Here is a 24,279-nt window from a genome sequence, read left to right on the forward strand (position 1 = left end):
TTATTGGGGTACCAAGTATTGGGTTCCAGTGGTTCGTAACTCTGGGTAATAGGATAAGAGACATTAGATAAACCACGCCCATAAATTGCCTGATATCCATTTCTGTCACACGAAAAGTGCTATTAGGATCATTCTGAACTTGGTAAAGATTGGTCTCTTCTGATATCATCTTGATAAGCTCTTGTGGAAAGAGGTAAAAGAAAAACTGGATAGGGGTTTCTAGTTCTAAAAGTTCAGTGCCTAAGTTCATGTTACCCTTGAATCTAAGCTGCTCAGAATTTACCTGTAGGCTCTTCTTCTTCCAGCGTAAATTCAATTTAGTAGGTTTCGTTGCAGTTTTATTTGATTGATTGCTTTGAGCTGATGAAGGAAGAGGACCGTGTGATGCAGTTTCAGCGCTTGGAGGTGATGGAACTGAGCTTTCGTGGTTACTTTCTAAGGTTTCTATTATAGAATCAACGTCGATATCTAAGGTGGAAGTATTGTCTTCAAAAGTTTCTAATTCGGGGGAAAAATCTGGGTCGGCGAGGCTGTCATCGTCGAAATCCAAACCGTCCTCACTGTCATCATCATCCTGCAGCATCGAGGTAATATCCTCTTCTAAAAGGACTCGATGAGGACGCTTACGAGCTGCCCTGAAACATGATATCGAGTGATCATGATATAATCTATACACACACAAAATAATACCCCTATCCGTCAATGTAGCTTACGGGCAACAAACACAAATTCAAAAAAAAGATCAATATAATGAAAATAAATGTTATTGATAACGTCAAATATTAAATATTCAAACACTTACCTGTTCATGTTATTGAAAATAAAGCCTTAAAACTCGAAATAACTATATTTAAATAATTTTCAATTCGGAGCACGCGCGTACTTGTTCAAACCACTAACGACTTTGTAAAAAAACTTCAATTGGTGACAAGTAACGCCATCTAGTGATTAGTTTTTAAACTTGTTCGTTACTTCTGTTTGTAGACTACAGTATACAGTGCGATGTATTGTCAGAAAACGAATTGTATGGATGTAGTGATAGATCGGACGGTATGTTGCTTACAGTCTACATCATGATATAGAGGGTTAACTTACTCTTTGCAAAAGACTTGTGATATTTATTTCTTTCTTTATTTCGGGAACTTGGAGAGAGTCGAGGCGAACGGCGTCTTTTGTGTGAAATAAATCATAATAAAAGTCCATATATTCTAATAATTACTACTTGTGTTATATAACCAAAAACATATAATTTCCAAGTTAAAAAAACACACGTTGAAGTTATTGAACCGAAGTCCATTAATTATTTAATGACATCACTGTAGTTAATGGAAAACAGAAATTAATATTTTAATCTTAGATAAATACAGTGTACGTAGTGAGGCAGGTTTCCTTTTATGACCAACATTACGTAGAAAATCGTGGATATAGCTCTATACTAGAATAGCTGAATTAATATGAAATAATGTTTAGACCCCATGCAACATAATCGATGTTTGTAAATTTTTTATTCATCATCAACAGCCATTCATACTGATACAGGTTCTATCATTTTGATAAATTTAGATAGTACTAACCTATACTCCAATTTTCGTCCTGGTTGTCCAAAAATAGGGGAAATTTTATAAACATTGTCCTAATCATTATATACAATCACGATTCTCATTACATTTCTGTTTGTACAGACAATAAAATATTAAATTCATTTGTAACGTAATACCAATTATATCATATTTAAATGTATATATCTATGTTTATATATCTATGTTTAACATCCACATGTCAGAGCCCATATTTATAAATCGATTCATAAGAGTAACTAGAGTTTGTAAATTATATGCTATACGCTAAATAATCAGGTAAATATGAGTAACCACTATTATCACTTATTTCAATTCGTTTATTAGCACCTAATACATCAAACTAATACGCCCTAATATATTAGGTAACATGACTACACAATGACTTTTCCGAAGACCTTTATTCGTGAGAATTGGTCCATGAGCAGTGTTAATTTTATAACAAAGACCACTTATTTACGGTCGGTCCTTTTATTATAATGAGCCTGATTCCCAAAACAATAATTAGTATGCTCTAACCATGTGGAATATTTGATACCTTTAGGTATATTGCGCAAGACTGAAGGACTGTTGTGAAGTAAAACGTTTCCATGTGAACTGAATTATTAATATTATTTAGGTATAGGTAGGTACATTTTTGCTTAAACGACCAAGATTTTAATCAAAGTGCACAAAACATCTAATTTTACAATATAATCAATGTATCTTGAAACTTTGTGGATCATAAAAACTATGAGATAGGTATGGCAAGACATGCCTAATATTATACATAAATAAACTTTAAGATCCGTTAAATTAATCAAATATTGATTAATATTCTAGATAACATTACAAATGCATGTCATTCTCAAATAATAACCAATCTTTCAATCGCCAACTATTGTCTCATTTGACGCACAAGAAATCGCTCCACTACCTGTTGCCCCTAGCAACAATACCGTTATGATTTATTATAACTAATTGATCGAGAGATAAATCGATTTGATGCCGTCAACGTTGCATGACCAATCTTTGGGAACCGGACACGGGAAAACCCTGGATCGCGGGCGCATTTGGTATTCAGTATCAATCTTGATCGAATTTGCGACGCTTTTTTTGCGGATGACACAATGACTACCAGGAAATTTGATTCAAGTGCAGGACCACGACGGTTATAGTTAGTTAATTTTACGTGCTTTGGGTAATTCTATTGGTACCTAATTATATCATAATCGTTAGAGTTATTTCATTCAGGTTTTTAAAAAAAATATCGTTCATAGTTAAACACATAAATTGTATCGAATTGTATTATGTTTTGGGTTTACCGTTGTTGTTGTTTCCTTAATACTTTTAAATTATGCACGGAAATCCTAAATTATTGTAATCTATTAATTTAATTTGATTTAAAGTGAACTTCTAGAAATTATAAATATTTGTTGGATTAATTAGTTAGTATCCCACAAATCACTTAAATTATTTATTTATTATTATACAAAAAACACATAACATATTAAGCACAATGTTTATTTCCCACGTCCATTGTTGCGTGTGGATAATTTTATTGTGTTATAGACCCCATGCAACATGATCGTCCGCGTCGTTCGTGATTTTAAACTCACTGTCTTTTATTTTTATGTCTCACTTGCGAATTAAATCCAGAACTCCCAGTTTTTTTTTTGTAGTGCAGATTGTTATATTATTTTGAGAACTTTGATCACTACAAACAAAGCGAGATTCCGTCTGTGTGTCTATATGCTTAGATCATAGAAATCTAAATAACAAGACACTAGAAGTCGTAAGCGTGCGTGACCTTGTCGCCACTCAGGTGATTTGCACATCACCAGTGCATTCGTCACTGTTCAGTTGCTCTGGAGACGTATGAGTGTATACATGGTGTGTTTCAGCAATTTCCATTGCGGAAATTCTTCCACAAGTTGTAATTATACTTATAAAGGAATAATATTTCATCGGAAAATATTTTTTTTTAGAAATAATGCCGTTTTTCCTTAAAATTATAGAATACTAGCGGTCCGCCCCGGCTTCGCCCGTGGTACATAATATTTACGTTTTCTCTACATAAGAACCATCCTCGTACTTCAAGGAATATAATAAAAAAATAATTATCGAAATCGGTTCAGCCGTTCTCGAGTTATGCGCTTACCAACACATTTTGCGATTCATTTTTATATATAAGATTTACAAGTATTACGAGTGTCACCATAGTAATCGAAATAACAATGAATGACACAGTCGACTTTTCTTATTATCACGTTTGTTCGTATTGGAGCAAAAAGTCTCATATACTTAGGGATGTTATTCTAAAATAAACCGTAAATTCGTGCGTTAGGATACATATTCAAAAGCTTAATTTAATAGATAAGTTAGTTTTCACTAAAATCAATCTGTCCAATAAAAGGCATAGTTTACTTGTGTGTACTGTTTAGCTTTCGGTTTGAATGTGTTGATTTTGGCGACAGCGGTTTTCATATGAATTATGACATTATAGCACTTCTATGTGTCTTGTTATTTAGATTTCTATGGCTTAGATCTTTATAATTAGATACGCAATCTTTTTTTTTGGTTTTTTAATAGATGATTTTAGAGGGAGGTTTTAGTACCTATTAATAATAATTTATTACATTTTGGACAAAGTGGGGGAAAGCCGCGGGCGGAAAGCAATTATAATAATATGCATAAATTTACAATATAAGTTATAGTAAGCCGAGCCTAAGCCACAATATATTTTTAAACGGCTTTCATAAGCAAGTTCTTTAACGGTAGCGATTTGAATTATAAATATCTTGAGTCGGCCATTAAAAGGCAATATAAAAATTCCGGACGCAATCTGTCCAATTTCCCTACCTGTTGTCGACAAGCCACGACATTATTTTATATTCTAAACAGGCACATTACTTTGCTTAGTTTACTTTTTTAGAATAATTTACTAGTATTATAAATGCGAATGTTTGTAGATTTGGATGATACTTTGCAGTGATGTGACTTATGTAGGTACCAGAATAACACATAAGCTGCGGGAGAAACAGCGTGGCATAGCTAGTTAATAACATGTAAAAAGGTTATTCATCAAAAATACTACGATTTGAAAAAGTAATTGATATTAATAATTATGCATGAATTAATTTTATAGGTATCAATAATAAAATATCAGTAAGTGTGATAAGAGAGAAAGGATATTAGTTATTATAAAAATATAGAAATTGCCCAGATTATTATTTAAATATAGAGGATCAACGAACGATTATTAGGTATTTAAAGTATTTTCCTAATAAAGCAATAAACTTTATTTAATACGTCAATAAAAAAACAGAAGTTCCGTCCCAGAGCTGGGTGATAAATACTGGTCATTAGAACATCATTACAAGGTGTTTATGTCAAAACAAGATTAACATTTGTATTTTGTATCATTTGAATTATTTAAAACTTCATTAGAAGTTGGAGCTATTAAATCAAAACGATTATAATTGTATGATGATATACTTATTAAGTTTTTATATCCTCATTAACTTTCATAAATAAGGTATTTTATCATTAGAGCGCAGCTAGGCTCCGCGGTTTCACCGCGTGGCTCCGCTCTTGTTGGTCTTAGCGTAATGATATAGCCTCGATAAATGGGCTATCTAACACTGAAATAATTTTTCAAATCGGACCAGTAGTTCCTGAGATTAGCGCGTTCAAACAAACTCTTCAGCTTTTTTTAATATTAAGTATAGATTAATTTACAATGAGTCGCCATAAAATAATATATGTTTCAACTAGATTCGTGGAACTTAAGTGAGAGTAGTTGTAACGAGAAGGTCGACGTTAATCATGAAACTATCCTAGTACCGGTCAAATGTGGCTACTTGACCACATTTTTTTACTTTTTCTTAGCTAACTTATTTATGTTAAACTTTTATTAACATTTTATGATTTGTTCATGTCATGAATGATTTCATCATTCACTTTTACTAGGTATTTCTTTAAAATATATTGAATCTGACATTATTTACAAATAAACGTAATACAGGTCAAGTTGACACTGATGTGGTATCTTGACCTTGCACATCAGTTTTCATATATAGATGCTTAACATTCTTGTTTTAGGCTAAGTTTCTATTACTTTTTAATTCTTCGACTTTTTAAATATTGCGGCCCGAAGCTTTACAATAAACTGTTAGTGACATATCACACTAGCGGATTGCGAGCGGTTTCAAAGCGGAGCGGGTGCGCAACGAATACGTTGCGGGCGCGCAACGAACACGCCGCGGATGCGCAGCGAATTCGTTGCGGACGCGTGGCAGATGCGCAACGTTTACGTCGCAGTCATGTACACTCATTAACAAAATGGAATCCGTGCTGGTTGTTACTTATAACTTGTGATAGTATAATAATTATGAGATCATTATTTTTTACGAGTTTCATAACATGTTATTGTTTAGGGTATTGTTTTATCTATTAAATCTTGGTCGAAATGCAATCAGATAACTTAATTGCTCATTAAGAAAGTTCATTAGTGAAATAAATGTTAAAGCTCCTTAACTAAAACAGGGCTATCTTATTATTAAATAAATAGCAGTGAATAGAAAATTTTATCAAGCAACCAGCAACTCACTATCACTTTGCTCATAATTAGGTTCACAAAATCTCTTTATAACATACGTTGATATGGGAGAGATTATACTGGTCAGTCGTTACATACTTTTGGAATGTATGGTACATTCTAAAAGTCCTAGTAATTCAATTTTATAGCACCTTTTTTTAACAACTCCAGTTGTTATTACATCTTTAGTTAAGTAAGTGCATTTCCACAGTACGGTTAAAAAATTGAGTGCTACAGAAACGATGGAAATATTGAATGGAAGTTAGGCAAGGCGGAAGGGCTGGCTTTTGTGCGAGAGTATACAAAATGACGTCGACGCTTCTATTCGCAGCGAAATCGTTGCGCGTCCGCAACGAATTCGTTGCGCAACCGCGGCGTGTTCGTTGCGCGCCCGCAACGTTTTCGTTGCGCACCCGCTCCGCTTTGAAACCGCTCGCAATCCGCTAGTGTGATATGTCACTTAGGCTCTGACTACCTGGTCAAGTTGCCACGGGATTTGTAATAATTTCATACAAAGCATTACATGTCGGATAGGGTTGTCACAAACAAAACACAAATTTTAATGAACTATTTATTTATTAAACTAAATTTAATACATATGTATTTGTATATTACTTAATACTTATAGGTATTTATTAATAGGTAAGGAAACATTTATTTTTCATTAGAAATATGCTAAATCGTTGTCATCAAAGAGAGTATAAGTATCTGGATTGTCCGAAATTTGCAGCAAATTTATTGATTTTACTATGCAAAACTCGAAACAGATAAAAAAAGGAAAAAATGCAGTCACGTTATTTTTTTGTGTCAACCCTAGGCGTAGGTCAAGTTGCCACGCAGCGGTCAATGGCAACTTGACCTAACCTGAGGCATCAATGCCCAAGCAAATATTTCGACAGATGAGCCTAAAATTGGATAGTTCCCACTGTAAAATCAATCTCTAGGGTTTATTACACAACATATCAAAACTGTACTCACCTGAGATGTGCAGTTTAAGCTCTACAAACATAATAATACTGACACCGGCAAAAGATCCTTAGTCACAGTCACACTTCGATACGTTATATTGCGAGAACCAACAGCGTTACCGCTTTAAAATTAAAATATGTTGCCAATTAATATTTTAAAAACCTACCAACATCGATACGTTAGGTCAATTTGCTTTCAATTCTACAAAATTTGATATTTTGTTGTTAAACGGAAGGTGTGGTCAAGTTGCCAAGTAAAGGTCAAGTAGCCACATTTGACGGTACTTACATATTTTATCTATAGATACACGGAACCAATGACGCTCTAATAAACAAGGTTTTCCTATTAAGCCGTAAGTATAGCCAATTCATGGTGTTATCAGTTTTATGGTTATCTGTGGCAATGTTTGGCCAGATTTGTTTGATCTGTGACGCCTGATAAACGTATTACAAGTAATCGACAACACTTAACTCTATTTTACTATACTGGCTTTTGTAGTTAGAAAATATTAATGTGTGTATTATTATTATACTTAGTGTAATAGTTTTTTTTTAATGATTCTTTATACGAATGAATTTAGGAGTAAAATACAGCTGTTAATATTAATCTTAAAATTGGTTAAAAATATTAATCATTTTTAATAGTGTTACGAAATTAAATATACATTAATTTTAAATATTTATTAAAGTGAAACTTTTATTACATCGTCTCAAACTTTTTGGTCTGTGTAGCGCATGTCGCGTGTATCGCGGCTGCCGAGTAGGTATACCTACTCGGCAGCCGACCGTCACGCGACATGCGCTACACAAAGCAGTGTTCGGAACCGTTCGAACAGTTTCACTTTTACCGTGGTTTCATAAAACCACACAACATTTTTGCAATAAATGAAACACTAAAAATAAAACTATTTGAATCTGGCCGTTATCACAATGCGCAGCTATTTCAAAATTAGTCAAAATGTTTTAAGAAAAACTAATCGTATACAAAAAGAACGGAAAAACAGAGGCTTTGTATTTCTAATAAGGTGACCCTCGTTCAGCTTCTATAGAAGCGATTAAAATAACAATACACATTCCAACAAGTCAACGAATGATAAATGATATTCTAGTTACTACATGTCGTTCACTGAACTCGATCATGTCCGAATTGAGCTCAAATACTTAAAGCCTTCGTTAACACAGTGCGGTTTCATGTTTGTTTTAGTTTGCGTTGAAATAATTTGCATCTAATTCTGCTATCATTTTGGTATTCATGTTTTATACAAACACTATATTATGTTTCACTATAGGTTTTAGATGAAGAAAAAAAGACGTGTGGCACTCGGGGACTGCCGCGGTAAAGCTATTGCATGCTATGCCTTCAAGCCACACCTCCGAGCCCACTCCGACGAGCTTGAGGTTTTTTCGTTACGGAATTTCTGGATTCGGTCGCCGCGCTCAAGGCCCGCGATAGAAGCTATGCAATAGCTTAAAAGTTAAAACTTTTCCTTGTGGTACCTATCCCATTGCTATTGATTTATTGAATCCGTTACAATATTGGTTCCTAGTTACTTTCAAAGAAAAACAATAAAAATATATCAAGATGCTTTCCCCACAATTAGGATAGGGTAATAAAATTTTTATTCATTTTTAATTGTTAATATGATAGGACTAAAATTAAAAATATAAAAAATAGACCACACTCTGTAGTCTCGAAGGGGATTTATTTATAATCTGTTTCGAGGTTAGATCCGGTTGTTTGTCATTAACTATTTATACACATAATATGACGATTGTATTGATGAATTAATCTCTTTATTAGCTATACTTTGAATTTCCTAATTACGTAAAGGGGAAATCCTACGATTATGGAACATACAATTTTCCAGTAAAAATTAGTTTAATTTACCTTTTTTTTGTAACATGACGTTAGACAAGAATGCCGAGAATACAATTGTACTAAGACATTGTTTGTTACTTAAATATTGAGTGAAGAATATTCCTAATAGGTATTATCTCATTACATTTGCATACTACACTTCAGTAACTCCCTATTAACTTTAAACAGAGAATAACGCATGATACGTCACGTTAGTGAAATCTTCCATATATTTAATCTTTCAAAAATATAATATTATTAACAAAAATTAAATATGAACTAATTAAAAATATTACACTAAGGACCGATTTTTTAATGCTTGGATAAAACTTATTCGTCGAATAATGTATAAAACTACCATTTTAAAAACGTATTCTAATTGACCGTATTTGACAGTTTACGTGACATTTTAATATTATCGTGTAATACTTTATTGGACGGATAAGTTTTATCCAAGCATTGAGAAATCGGTCCTAAACGTAGTTAAAAGTTCATAGAACTAAATTCAATTCTTTCTCGAATATGCGTTTGACTAAACACCTTACGAAATTTAATCAATCTTACGTGATTCTCCACAAAGCAGATTTTCCGTGGAAGCGTGATAATCGTCGTTTCCTAGTACATTATAACTGTAATTACACAATTATGTACTCACATCGTTTTCAAATTGTCATCAGATTGCCTCTTTGTTATTGATATCAATAGAATATGAATAGCAATTGCAATTATCTACTGCGAAGAAAAATATGCAAACGATGTATTTATATCCGTAAATAGAATTGATGTTGATTGAATAACTCTATAAAATAACAGAGATATAGTAGGCTTTTGTAGGTCAGTAAGAAGATTTTGTACACTACTGTCTTTATTCTTATTGTGTTGAAAGATTTATCTGATCATGCAAAAAGACACTTGGCTTTATTATAATTCGGTTTATCGCAAGTAAGTTTTGGAAATGACACCGTTTCTAAATAAAAAAGGCGAAGGCACTTATTACACTCAATCTTATTTTGAAAAAAGTGCAGTCGGATAATTATCAAATAGTACCTAACACATGTAGATTAAGTTTAGTTTTTATATAAAAAATCAATATCTCGTTAATCTTTAATTTGAACTTTTATCATCTGTAATACCAGGTACGAAAGAAAGTGTCCTCAATGAAGTCAAGAGTGAGGAATAAACACAATGTAAATGCTTCGATTTACATTAATGCATACTTAATATTCTTGGTAACACCTTGTATTGCGTTTGAGACCAGTTGACTCCAACTCGCCTCCAGGGATCGCTCTGACCTCAGCACAGGGACGAACTTACTGAATAATGCACCAAACTTAACGATAACAACTTTTTTTCTACGAGAGTGTGTATTTAAGAACAACAGAACTTCTTTGAAATGTAAACAAATCGTTTCCAATATTTTCCTGAACATATTCTAACATAAATACTGGAGAGAACTGCACAGTATTGCAGTTAAACTAATTTAAAAGTTATGCAGTTATTGTTTGTGCAGGAAAATCACATTTTAAGATAATGTTAGCTAATAAAGTTGTATTTTGATTTATAGGTAAGTAATAGTTATAAGTTTTTTACAATATATTTAAAGTTCTAAAGGTATCGTACATCTTTGAATCCTCTCATTATATATTTTTTTCTAGAATACGTTCGATACGTCCCTGTTGTCAATTTATAAATGTTGACGTTTGACTTTGTAAATGAAACACAATAAATGATTCTTCTCTTTCATTTACTGTGGTTTAAGAAGAGTTCACACTGATTTGGTAATACTTACATAATGGCAATGTTGTTTATTTTACATAATATGAATTAAGCATGGTGTAAAAGCATTTTTGTTTCTTTTCGTTGTATTCTATACTTTATAGTGTTACAGTATTTCTTATTTTGTTCGTGTTTATTCTATTAAGCTTTTGTGTACTAAGCTTAAGGTCAGGGACAGAAACAGTCATGAAATAAATTGATAACTGCGAATCGAAATGAAGTCAATTACTGTAAGATTGAGTCAATTATGAGGTCAATGATCACGTGACTAACGTTGATCTGATTATAGTATTAGCATTAACACTTTCTTAGAGAATATTTTGTTTAAAATTATCTTGATAGTTTTACCAGTTTTTCCTTCGTGGTTAGTGATTAATAACAAAATGTTCTAATAATTTAAAAGAACTTCATTGTAATTATTTAACATTCACTTTTCTTGTTACGATAAAAGTTAATTTAAATTTAAATTTTGAGTTCTTTGGATAACTTTTGCTTATAAATATCATTTAAACTTTGGAACTTTAGGCACATCACTGAAATGACTACTGATAGAAACGTCAATCAAACGTTTTGTCAATCAAAATGGTGATGAAATAATTATGTCGAATATAATGAAAGATATAATAAAATACATTTCTTTTAGCGAGCATGATAGAGTAATCAAACTTTTCTAAGAATAATTAAATGATACATAATATAAATTTGTTTAAAGGCAGGTGCTTTTTATTACTAGCAATTTGGTGTGCAATTCAAGTGATTTTCTTTTGTACAATGTAGTTCATTGAACTACGGTTTTTAAATTACAAATGATATCTTAAGTATGTGGACGAGGTCCTTAATTGGTCAAGTAAGGCGTCATCTCCAGTCAAACTTAAACTTAAACATATATTAGACTTTTAGAAGGACTTTTTAGTCGTCATATTAAATAGCAATTAGAAACTTCGGCTCTATATTGTTCTATAGAGGTCGTGTTGAATCTTTTTGCCAACCAAACATGAAACTGATTGCGTAGAAATTACTTTAATAGTGTAACTACAGAATATTATATCAATGCTAAATGTTTATGTACAGTGTGCTAGATTAAGAATAAATTGGTTGTTAGGTATTTAAATCGAATCAAAATTTATAGTAAAACCTATTGTGTTCTATTGTTCATTCCAGTAGTACCTACTTATTAGTTAAACACGTATATTATAAAGCATAATATATTTTAAAGCTTATGAAGTCTTTTGATATGATTCAGTTTGATTTTTTTGTGAGATATCAATTATTCAAGGATGTCTATTACAAGGAGATAACTTAGATAAAAAAACTATGCATTAGCGCTTTAATTATTGCGACTTGTTGAAATATACGATGACTATGCACATTGAGAATGAAATATTCCTTTGTATTCATTTTGTAATATAGTGGCATGACAATAGAAATTGCACCTGAGCGATAGGTAGGTAAGTATATAAAGTTTGCATATAACATGAAGGATGTTCGACAAAAAGTTATTTAGTCATAAGTGCACGGAATTCTTGTTTCATTTTATGACAATTTTGAATTAATTGCAATCTAAAGCAATTTTTGAATGCAACAAAATAAGTATCATATTTCATTATTCAAAATACTTTATAAAAAGAGATCAGTCTAACAATAATTTATCAATAATAATTAATCAATGATTTCGACCACAATGTATGTAATTTTCAATAGGATTCCTACTTCTAACTTAACCTCTACTCTAAGTTCAATTTGTACTCTTCTGCTTACTTAGCTAATGTAAGTAACTATTGAGTTGCTTTTAAACGATACTTGACTTGTCTGTGTTTATTTGGAAACGTAAGACAATACAATATCATGTATTCTTGAACTGTGTGCAATTTATTGGCCTGAAAAGTTGTTTTAATAAAATCTGAATATCTGTTTTGATCTTCAAGTTTTCGATATTAATATGCATATACTAGTGGTCCGCCCCGGCTTCGCCCGTGGTACATATGAAAAATAGATGTTGGCCGATTCTCAGACTTACCCGATATGCACAGAAAATTTTATGAGAATCGGTCCACCCGTTTCGGATGAGTATATGCAGACTAACATTGTGACACGAGAATTTTATATATAAGGCGCGGGTCAAACACAACCGGCGCGGGCGCGGGCGTGCCATAAGCGCACCTCTTGAATCTGTTTTGCACCACGTCCTTCCTATACATTTTGTATGAAAGAATTTTGGACAGGCGTCGAGACGGCACGCCACGGTTGTGCCAAGGTTGCGCCGCCTTTCCAAAATTATTTCATACAAAATGCCAATAGCGCACCCGATGCACGCCGGCAGCGCGCCCGCGGCGCGCCGCGCCGCTTGTATATGTCCCGCGCCTAAGACTAGCGGCCCGCCCCGGCTTCGCCCGTGGTACATATGAAAAATAGATGTTGGCCGATTCTCAGACTTACCCGATATGCACAGAAAATTTCATGAGAATCGCGGCGGTCCACCCGTTTCGGAGGAGTATGCAGACTAACATTGTGACATGAGAATTTTATATATAAGATGAAAAATAGATGTTGGCCGATTCTCAGACTTACCCGATATGCACAGAAAATTTCATGAGAATCGGTCCACCCGTTTCGGAGGAGTATGCAGACTAACATTGTGACACGAGAATTTTATATATAAGAAGAAGAAGATGTATATGTCATGTCGTGTACATTTAAATTAATAGCCATTTAAAATTAAAGTTCTTTAGTTAATTATCATTTTTCTAACGTACAAGTATATATTATGTACACTCGCGAGTGCAGCCACAGCATTCAGCTAGTGCGAATATATTTTCGTTAATACAGCATGCAAATTGCTGCAACTAAATCTTTCTATCTCCTATATAATCTAGCTCAAAGGCATTCCTCGGTAGCCGCTTTTAAGCTAAGCTAAACCTAGGAAACATTTTAATCAGTGTTCTTGAATTTTCTAAACGTACCCCTATCATTATATCACATCGCAAATTAATATAATTTAAAGAACTTTGAAATTATGAGATAATGCTTTTGTTTATGATCACGAAATATCTTCATTATGATCTTAAAATGATTAATTGATTTTTTAATGAGTACATTCTTAAAAGATCGCTTATTCAAGGTATTACGTACATGGTATGGGAAGATATTTTTATTACTAATGTAAACACTACCTTAATTTTGCATACACGCAAAATGTGCATTTGTTGCGTATGAGGTAGGTACCTACAACGTTTTATGCAAACCTGTTTAAATTTACATTTGTTACATTTTTCTCATAGGTATAATATTCGATGTTGAACTGATGGTTGAACTGATAAATTATTTTTCTAGTTTCAACCTGAGATCGAACCCAGGATCTAAAATTCTAAACATTTTTATCACTGTACGTAAAGTCTTCAACTTAATTCATAGACTAACATTTTGTTTAATACATCTTGTTAACAGAACACAAAATGCTCAGAGAAAGTATGTCAAAGCAGCATCATGGATATCCCTGGTCGAGGGAACACTCCAAGGTGTCCAGAGGAAGTCTTCAAAGATGCACAGACGTTTATACGACAGTACTTCTCTTCTATAAAGAGGTTCGTAATTTAATATTATAAAAGCATTTTATGGTAGTTTCAAAGTTTTGTATTTAATAATTGATTAATATTGTAAAGCAAACTGCAATAATGAAATACTTGACGAATTTTAAATTTTTATGAGTAAGCAATCCTTCAAAAGGTAGAAATACTGTTTTTTTTAATAGTATTTTAAGACTAGTATTTTAGAAGAAAACTCTAATTCTTAAGTCATTTTAGCGAAACGATGTTACCTAATTGCTTTTTATAATTATCACAATTACCTTTATATTGTCCACAGAGAAAATTCAGACGCTCACTTGGCTAGATTGCGAGAGGTCGATAAGGAGATACAGGCAAGTGGAACCTACCAGCTGAAGACTCCAGAGTTGGTGTTTGGAGCAAAACTGGCGTGGAGGAACGCAGCTAGGTGCATTGGCAGGATACAGTGGAAGAAGTTACAGGTATACATATTATATATTATGTTATTTTTCGTATTTGGTATGATAAGAAATAATTTTATTCCAAACTCTATTGTGCCCCTTTCAAATGTAAAAAAATTGAGCTTTAAGCTGTGTCTGTTATATCGCTACCTATATGTTCTTTGATAACACTATTTTATTAGTGTCTTAAAATATATAGGGAACAACCTCGAATTCGATATTTACAGCGCATGAGATATTCTGAATGTCAACTAGGGCAAATCCATACTATAATATTGCAGCTGAAGAGTTTGTTTGAAAGCGCTAATCTCAGGAACTACTGGTCCGATTTGAAAAATTATTTCGGTGTTAGATAGCGCATTTGTCGAGGAAGGCTATAGGCGTTATATCATCACGTCAAGACCAACAGGAGCGGAGCAATGCAGGTAAAACCGCAGGGCACAGGATATATAATAAGAATAAAATATATGCCACTTAAAATCTTATGTTTGAAATTGATAACTAACCTTGTTTTCTGTCTGTTTGGTTTCTTATTATGTGAGATTTATCAAACATGCTCATTGTACAATATAAAGAAGTTAAAAAGGCTCTTACTGACAAATTGTAACCGTAACCACCAAAACTTTTAACGAGCCTAATCGCTAAGCTTCATAACGAGAAACAAAACAACATTCGTGTTGTATAATTATAGTTATAGGTACAATTACAAAGTTTTAGATATATAAAGACGTATATCTACCCAAATAATATGTTTCGATATTTTGGTACATAGAAGATGAATGAAGGCGTATGATTGAAAAGGCCACCAATTAAAGTCAATAAAAACACACATAGACCATAATACCTATACCACTTGTAATACTGTGATAATACTATGTACAGTAGACTCACAAAAAGTTTTAGCTTATGGTAATAAAAAATCATTCACGGTATTAAATTACACCTTTAATACTGTTAACGATTTAGAAGTGACCTTATTAAAGTTATCTAAGCACAAAGTTTGTAACATAAGGTGTCAGAAGTGCAAGCTGGTATTGTCATAAATTATACAAATAAAGTATACTTTATATTATGTTTCGATCGCCAAATTAGCTTAGAACATATTGTATAAGATATTTAGATTTGTGTACAAAATTTGTGTGGTGTGGGAGATTTATGGCTATGACAGCCTCATCATACATCGAATTCATTTACTAAACTTTTAAACCATTAAAGTCCAATTTGTCTATTAAATTCATCGTAGCAGAGTTGCTTATACATGTGTTAAATACATATCTAAGGGACCTGTATTAATATTAAGGGATTCAAAAATCCCATTTAACTGTTTTTTTCCAGATCTTCGACTGTAGAGAAGTAACTACCGCAAGTGGAATGTTTGAAGCGCTCTGCAATCATATCAAATACGCGACAAATAAGGGAAATATAAGGTAATAACTCTATTTCTGGCTCACCTACGCATTTGTATGGGCATACTGATTTATTATCACGCTATTTATCAAAACGGGGCACTGGTAGTAAAATATAGTTATGTCATGTGTTGTTCGTAGTTTTTGCACGAAAACGCAATACATTTACTCTCGTCGATGTTATATTTTACTTTAATAGGTCCTAAATAGGAGAAATACTTATAAATACAAAGTAGTTTATTAATAGGCAAAGTTTTGTCATTAGCGATATTGCCTAATCAAAAAGGTTTACAGAAAAAAAATGAATCTTAAAACTATAATTATATTATAACTTTCGCAGATTTATAGTAGAATTCTTGGAAGGTTCTTTAATTTAATAATGAGAAACAAACGAAAGTTGTAAATCACATCTTGAATACTAAATCAAAAACAATTCAATTAAAACAAATCTTGCATGCAAACATAGTTTGAGATCTTTCGAATTTACTTAAGATATTTACAATTAACAGGATCTACCTACATAAACATGTAGAGTGTAGACCCTGTTAATAATTTAAATTTTTTCTTCTCATTTTTTTGTCAAAATGAATTGCGATATAATATGGATAAACCATCAGAATAATAAGACCACAAATGACGACAGAGTTCTTGAGGAAAGGTTTACATATAATATACCTATATTTTATAAATTGTTAAGTTTTACACAGCGCGGACGAAGCCGCGGGCCGTCAAGTACCTACTAGCATAATAGCAATTAAAGTTTTTATTCAATTTATATTGAATACCTATACACCAGGTAATCCACAGTCCGTTTCAGGTCAGCGATAACCATATTCCCGCAGCGCACGGACGGCAAACACGATTATCGGATATGGAACCCACAGCTCATCACCTACGCCGGGTACCTCGAGCCGGACGGCACCGTGCTCGGTGACCCCGCTAGAGTCGAATTCACTGAGGTAAAGCATACAAGAAAAGAGCAGAAATTGAGATGGAAGTTTAATTTAAACGGCTTTGGAAACGTTAATTATCAATTTCGGATGGGATGTTGCAACTAATACTTGTTACGAAATTCTTCGTACTGAGTAATTTAAACAGTCAGGTTATTGTAATTAGTTATTATAATTGAGATCAAATATTGAGTAGACCTAACAGCATTACGTTTTTTTACTCCTAAAATGTTTAAGTATTATTTCTAATCTTAATAGATATCTAGGTTTTAACAATTTTAGAATAGATTTGAACTCGACCACAGAGTTACAAAAAAGGTCGAACAGTAATAGAAATTCTTATTCACCGTGTAAAAAATATAATATCTCGAAATATGCCTTTCCTCGATTAAAAGATTAGGCCTTCTAGCATTTAGTCAAATGGTTTGCAAGCTGATGTGCTTTGTTACGGCACCTGAACAACCTCGTTATGTAGTTTTGATACAACATTTAAATTAATTGTTTATTCACGGTTGTGATTTCTCTACTATAATTTGTAGATCTACTGCATAATATTATCGTATAATAACACCATTTAATAGAAGTATTATTTTAATAATTATTTATTTCAAATATGTACTTATAATTAACCACATAATAAATTTATATGTTTTTATATTATCAGTGTTTTCAATTTCAAGACAATAATCTATTTCGAGATTATCACTATAAATTAATATTCAATGCCTGTCTACATAATGAAGCCTGTATTATATCATTATTACCCGTCCGACTAGAGCCCTTCCGTCCTCCTCCACTCAAGCGACAGCCCAAGCCGAGGTTCGAGATCCCCGTCAAGGGGGGACGTCGCTACCAGGGTGAACCTTCAGTTCACCCACGCGTCCGCGTTAAAATGTAGAAGCCCTTCTGGCTAACATCATGGACTAATAAACATATTTATTAGTCCATGCTAACATTGAGAAACACCACACAAAAAAAAATCATTATTAGTTTAAACATTGTCTTATTTGTAAGATAAACTAATAATGCATTATTCTACATTAATACATAACAAAGGACCATTAAATAATTCAAATTACTTACCGGAATATATACCGTAATGTTTTATTTTTAACAAAAGGATAAAATATGTTTTATTCAAATACTTTCCCATGTATTGTACTCAGATGGTCAATTAGGTAAAACCGGCTATTGTCTTAGTATAATTACACTTTAACCATTGTGTAAATGAAATTAGATCAGCTGAGATTGTATCGAAGGCCATGAACCGCTTGATTTAATGCTTTTTGGAAGTTCGATCAATGAGTATTATACCTGTAATTAGTTTATTATTTTTTTTTTAATAAATTCAGGATATTTATTTTTTCTTGGTTTGTGTAATTTAGTTTTAATTAATTATGAAATTGACATCTCATTGTCTACTTTACCGAGTTTCTGATGTTATGATTTTGAAAAATTAAATAAAATATATTGCTAAATTGCTTCAAATATGATTCTAGATTTGATCAAAGTGCATTTTGGCGAGGAACAAAATAAGGTCAATAAACTTGCACCTATATTTACATTTTGTAAATATAATACTCTCCATAGTCTTCCTTAAAAATTGAACTAATTAGTTTCCAAAAATATCACAGACAAACATTCTCTAGTACCTGCTATTGAAAGAAAAAAGTTTACTTACATGGAAATTATTTAAATATAGGTATGTGTCCAACTGGGTTGGAAGCCTCCCCGCACCGCGTGGGATGTTCTTCCCCTGGTGCTGTCAGCTGATGGGAGAGACCCTGAGTTCTTTGAGATACCTCGTGAGATCATCATGGAGGTTAATATTGAACATCCCAGGTTAGTTTAAGTTATGTAATAACAATATTTGTTAGAATCTTAGCCTTTCTTCTGTACTCTCTGCTTCGCCTTTTACGTTCATGTGTTGAATATACTATTCTCTGTTATAATTATTTATCACGAGACAAAACGTAAAGTGAATTAGTTTGAAATAATTATTAAATTTAAATTCAATACTACCAAACTTGCTGTATACAATTTTTCTTCCCAAGCATCCATTCTTTCCCCTTTCCAACGAACTAGACCATTAAACACACCTGTTCTTTCCAGCTACGACTGGTTCATAGACCTAGGTCTCAAATGGTACGCTCTCCCAGCGGTGTCCAACATGCGGTTGGACTGTGGTGGTCTGGAGTTCACAGCCACTGCCTTCAACGGCTGGTACATGGGCACGGAAATTGGCTGCCGGAACTTGTGCGACTCGAATCGATTGAATATTGTTGAGGTGTGTATTTGCGTGAAAATCAATACATAAAAAAAGTTTTGATACTTGAATGTTTTAAATATTATTTATTTATTTATTTTGTTGTTTAATTATTGACCTTGTGCATGCAAGACCAATCATCACTAACCTATTGATATTTATGGTTGATTTTTATCGAATGTACCTTGGTGAAGACAGTAGGTATACGCTTGTTGGTGTTTTATTGTTTTCTGTGGAACTAACGGAAGATTACAAAAAGAAGATAAAGGAGAATGGGCATTTTACTATGGAAGTTGGGCCTGAACCCTTGAGTTGGACCAATACACATGAGATATTGTTTTTTTATTAGATCATAACACATACATAACGGGAAAAATATATATAAAAAAATAATCAACCGGGTTTTTGTACAGTCACATCAAGTTTTATTTCTTTGTGTATAATATTTTTTGCAATAAATAACTCTTATAAGACAATGACAATATCTTTATGTTACTACAATTCACTTTCATTTACAAATACGTACTAATCTTAAGCCTTCTAATAACCGAAATACACTAATATTATGCTTTGTAACAGGTACCTAGATACCGTGTTTATTATACAGGGTGTCCCAAAAAGTAGTGATGAACGGAAGCTGGGAGGTAGAGGACCTAAAGGGCTATCCGAATCACCCCCATGTATGTTATGCGATTTTTCGTATTTTCGGAGTTATGACGTTTTTTTCAATTTTTCACCTATCGCCGAGTACGGTGATATTTTCACTCATGGTGACGTCAATTATTGCGGAAGGTGCTTGATTTTTTTTGTGTGCTAAGCTGAAAGATAGGCCAATTCAGTATGGTAACATTTACTATCGTTAGATCTTTGAATGGAATAAAAAAAAGAATTAAAATGCCAAGAAAGATAAAATTACCCAGTATGTTCTCCACTTCAAGGGCCCGTAAAAAAATAAAATCACATAAAAAAAGTTTTCCATTTGGCTTTTAAAAACTTGCTCTATCTATCAGGTAGCTACCCTGAAAATTTCATTTTATTATTCAGAAGGCTTCAATCGAAAAATTGAAATCTAAATGAGGTAAGTGCAAAAATTGAATTAACATGATGATTAATAAAAACAAATTAAAACCAATAACAAGGTGTTTAATTACAAGAAATTTTTAAAATGACCCCGCTATTGCTCAGTGCAAGTGCGACATCACCGTAAAAAGTTGTCTTTTAAATGTCTGAATGCCCTTTTATCATTTTTAATGGTTTCTTCTGCTACTATGAATTTCCAGGTTATTTCGTTCAAATTGTGGCAGTCTCTCGTCTTTGTAGTATCCCCACGGAAAAAAATGAATAGGGTTTATGTCCGGGGACCGTCGAGGCCAGGCTAAAGGGCAAAGATACCCTGAAAGATGGATTGGTCGTTGCAGCCTGCGCATGCGCTGGTGACGCCTGCCTTAAAGCCTGGCCTGCACGGTCCCTCGACCTAAACCCCATTGATTTGTTTCAATGGGGATACTAAAAAGACCTCGGCTACTTGAGAGAATGCTACAATTTGGACGAAATAACCCGGAAATTCATAGTAGCAGAAGAAACCATTAAAAATGATAAAAGGGCATTCAGACATTTAAAAGACAACTTTTTACGGTGATGTCGCACTTGCATTGAGCAACAGCGGGGTTATTTTAAAAATTTCTGGTAATTAAACACCTATTTATGGGTTTTAATTTGGTTTTAATGATCATCATGTTAATAAAATTTTTGCACTTACCACATTTAGATTTCAATTTTTCGATTGAAGCCTTCTGAATAATAAAATGAAATTTTTAGGGTAGCTACCTGATAGATAGAGCGAGTTTTTAAAAGCCAAATGGAAAACTTTTTTTATGTGATTTTATTTTTTTATGGGCCCTTGAAGTTGTGAACATACTGGGTAATTTTATCTTTCTTGGCATTTAATTCTTTTTTTATTCCATTCGAAGATCTAACGATAGTAAATGTTACCATACTGAATTGGCCTATCTTTCAGCTTACCACACAAAAAAAAATCAAGCATCTAGCGCAATAAGTCACGTCACCATAAATAAAAATCTCATCGTACTCAGCGATAGATGAAAAATTGAAAAAAATGTCATAACTCCGAAAATACGAAAAATCGCATAACATACATGGGGGTGATTCGGATAGCTCTCTAGGTCCTCTACCTCCCAGCTTCCGTTCATCACTACTTTTTGGGACACCCTGTATATTCAACGTAGTTAGACGTTTTTTGTGGTTAAACTCAGTCACTCCAGTGACATTTAGATTTATATTTACTTCACTCGAATTAAAAACACCGTTTTGTGCGCAAAATAATAGCCTAATAAATAAAACTTTTTGCCTTGACTGTACAAGAACCCGGTTGATTTATTTTTTATTTTATTTTTTTCTAATAATTGTTATTGTAATTATCTATCACAAAAACAATATTTCGTGTGTATTGGTCTTAGCCCAAGTTTCAGGCCCAATTTGCCCATTCTCCTTTTTGACATAAACTTTATGCAAATTCAGCTTTGACATTAATTTATATTTGTTAAGTTACGTGATCTCTGTTTAAACTACCATTCAACCAATAACAAAATTGATTGATGATGATGATAAAACACTATTTTGTTTTAGTCAGTAGCAATGAAAATGGGATTAGACACAAGTTCATACGTCTCCCTTTGGAAGGACAAAGCTCTAGTGGAAGTCAACATCGCTGTACTGCACAGTTTTCATAGAGATAATGCATCTATAGTTGATCATCATTCAGCGTCGGAACAGTTTATCAAACACTTGGATAATGAAAATAGAAGCAGGTATTTTTATTATAATATTATATTCATTTTGCTTAATTGCTAAAACGTTAAAATTTGAGCAGAGGTTGATATAAAGATGTAATTTAAATAAATGAAACACCATCGTAAACCTTTAAACTATAATTCAGAATAGCACACATAAAGACAAAAAATAAATAAAAGAACAAAAACGGGATTTACATTTTAGGCTCTGCCATTCATCATAAAAATAATATACATTCTTTCGCATTCATTTGTCTTATTATTTAAGGGGCGGTTGTCCGTCTGATTGGATATGGATCGTCCCTCCAATGTCGTCATCACTGACGGCGGTGTTTCATCAAGAAATGGCTTTGTATTACGTACGGCCCTCATATGATTATCAAGTAAGTAATTTGCGATTTAATTTAAAAAATAGTTTAGTAAAAATTCTTAGAAGTCAAAAAACATCAAATATTTCCACAAATAGATACATCACCAATAAACTCTGCAATAAGCACAACTATTCTTTATGAAATAAAATACTTAGCACCTAATCGAAAGCAATGAAAACTCCATAACGCAGCAGTGACGATGCATAGATAATAAACACATAATATTATCCGTGACGTCACTGCGTAACAAAGTTACACGAACACATTTAACGGGCTTCAGGAACCCGCGTGGAAGACCCACCAGTGGAGCAAGTCTGACGGCAACAAGGTGCGGCGCAAGTTTCACTTCAAGCAGATCGCGAGGGCCGTCAAGTTTACATCCAAACTCTTCAGCCAAGCGCTGTCTAAACGCATCAAAGCGACTATCCTGTACGCGACCGAGACGGGCAAATCTGAACTCTATGCCAAGGAACTAGGGACCATATTCGGCCACGCGTTCAACGTACAGGCAAGTTTTGCAGAATATTGCGCTCTTGATTAAACCTATTCACGGAATGTGTTTCTTCTGTAGTAGTTGGAATGAAAATTATGTTTGCTTATTTGGGGAATGCTTTTGGAGTGCCTTGTTTTAGAAATGTCCAATTATTTAAACATATTTGAAGCGCTAATCAATGGCATATTTTTAAAATGTTCTTATAGCTCTTTAATATGTACAATATTCATTAAAAAAGAATAATCACAGATAGTAAATAGTAAACAAATGACACTTAACAAAAGTTTAGGACCACTACAAAAGGCCACAATCTTATCTGTCCTATTCTCTCCAGGTCCAATGTATGTCAGACTACGATATTTTCTCGATAGAGCACGAAACACTCCTCCTCATCGTAACTTCAACTTTTGGCAACGGCGAGCCTCCTGCGAATGGCGTCGTGAGTAAATTGCAAATATTATTTCTAGAACGTTCGTTATTTGACAAAATAAGGGACTATTTGTTTTAACTATACTCGGGCTTCGTATTTGACTTCGAGCATACGCTGTGAATATATTATTAATCCACTGTTAAAACTGCGTAGTTTGTTACTTAGCGACGTATTTATTCGGCGGGTTAATTAATTATTTATATTGTGGTTCATATGTTATTTTTGTCACTGATGTGTTAACTTGACGGAATATTAATTAGTGTTGCATTGCAGACGTTCGCGGAGCATCTTTTCCAAATGCTGTATAACGAGAAGAAGAATGATCAGGTGGAGAGCGCAGGGTAAGGTTTTATTATTAGGGTAGAAAAGAATTATTAAAAGTTTATTTTGCATTTTACTTGAACGATGGTTTCAAAGCATTTGTGCTTTACATTTCAATGATTGCAATGAAGTGTACTACATACTTTTGGATCATTATTAATATTTAAAACTATACATCAATTAGTACCTAATTATTTAAAATATGCATATAAAATGAATATATATCACAAAAAAATGATATACGTGCTACAAAGTAGCCTTCACCAAGCACAAAATAAAACATTGATAAAAACATACAATTTGATTTTTAGTTACAAAACACCCACACCAAAGTCATTAATGAGAGCAAACAGTGTGATGACGCCACGTAACGAATACAAAAGGCAACTGTCGCGATTGGAGTCCAGTCGAAGCAACAACGAAGACAAACGGCAATTAACACGTTTAGAATCAAATAAAAGTAAGTAGGAC

General features: G+C 33.1%; 1 protein-coding gene across 1 annotated transcript in view; it reads left to right on the forward strand.

The window, feature by feature from the left end:
• LOC149905694 (nitric oxide synthase-like) overlaps positions 1 to 24,279 on the forward strand; it is a 35,338-nt gene that overhangs the window by 6,584 nt on the left and 4,475 nt on the right. Inside the window, exons 2-13 of the mRNA XM_090105375.1 lie at positions 14,203 to 14,339; positions 14,620 to 14,782; positions 16,097 to 16,188; positions 16,985 to 17,126; positions 18,820 to 18,959; positions 19,230 to 19,404; positions 22,030 to 22,211; positions 22,462 to 22,576; positions 22,845 to 23,072; positions 23,392 to 23,496; positions 23,761 to 23,828; positions 24,120 to 24,268. Coding sequence (XP_089961501.1) covers positions 14,203 to 14,339; positions 14,620 to 14,782; positions 16,097 to 16,188; positions 16,985 to 17,126; positions 18,820 to 18,959; positions 19,230 to 19,404; positions 22,030 to 22,211; positions 22,462 to 22,576; positions 22,845 to 23,072; positions 23,392 to 23,496; positions 23,761 to 23,828; positions 24,120 to 24,268 — 1,696 coding nt within the window. The remainder of the gene's footprint in view (positions 1 to 14,202; positions 14,340 to 14,619; positions 14,783 to 16,096; positions 16,189 to 16,984; positions 17,127 to 18,819; positions 18,960 to 19,229; positions 19,405 to 22,029; positions 22,212 to 22,461; positions 22,577 to 22,844; positions 23,073 to 23,391; positions 23,497 to 23,760; positions 23,829 to 24,119; positions 24,269 to 24,279) is intronic.

This window comes from Colias eurytheme, chromosome 9, assembly GCF_061535395.1.
Source record: "Colias eurytheme isolate Ceu_HAF_F1 chromosome 9, ilColEury1 Martin Lab GWU primary, whole genome shotgun sequence".
Lineage (NCBI taxonomy): Eukaryota > Metazoa > Arthropoda > Insecta > Lepidoptera > Pieridae > Colias > Colias eurytheme.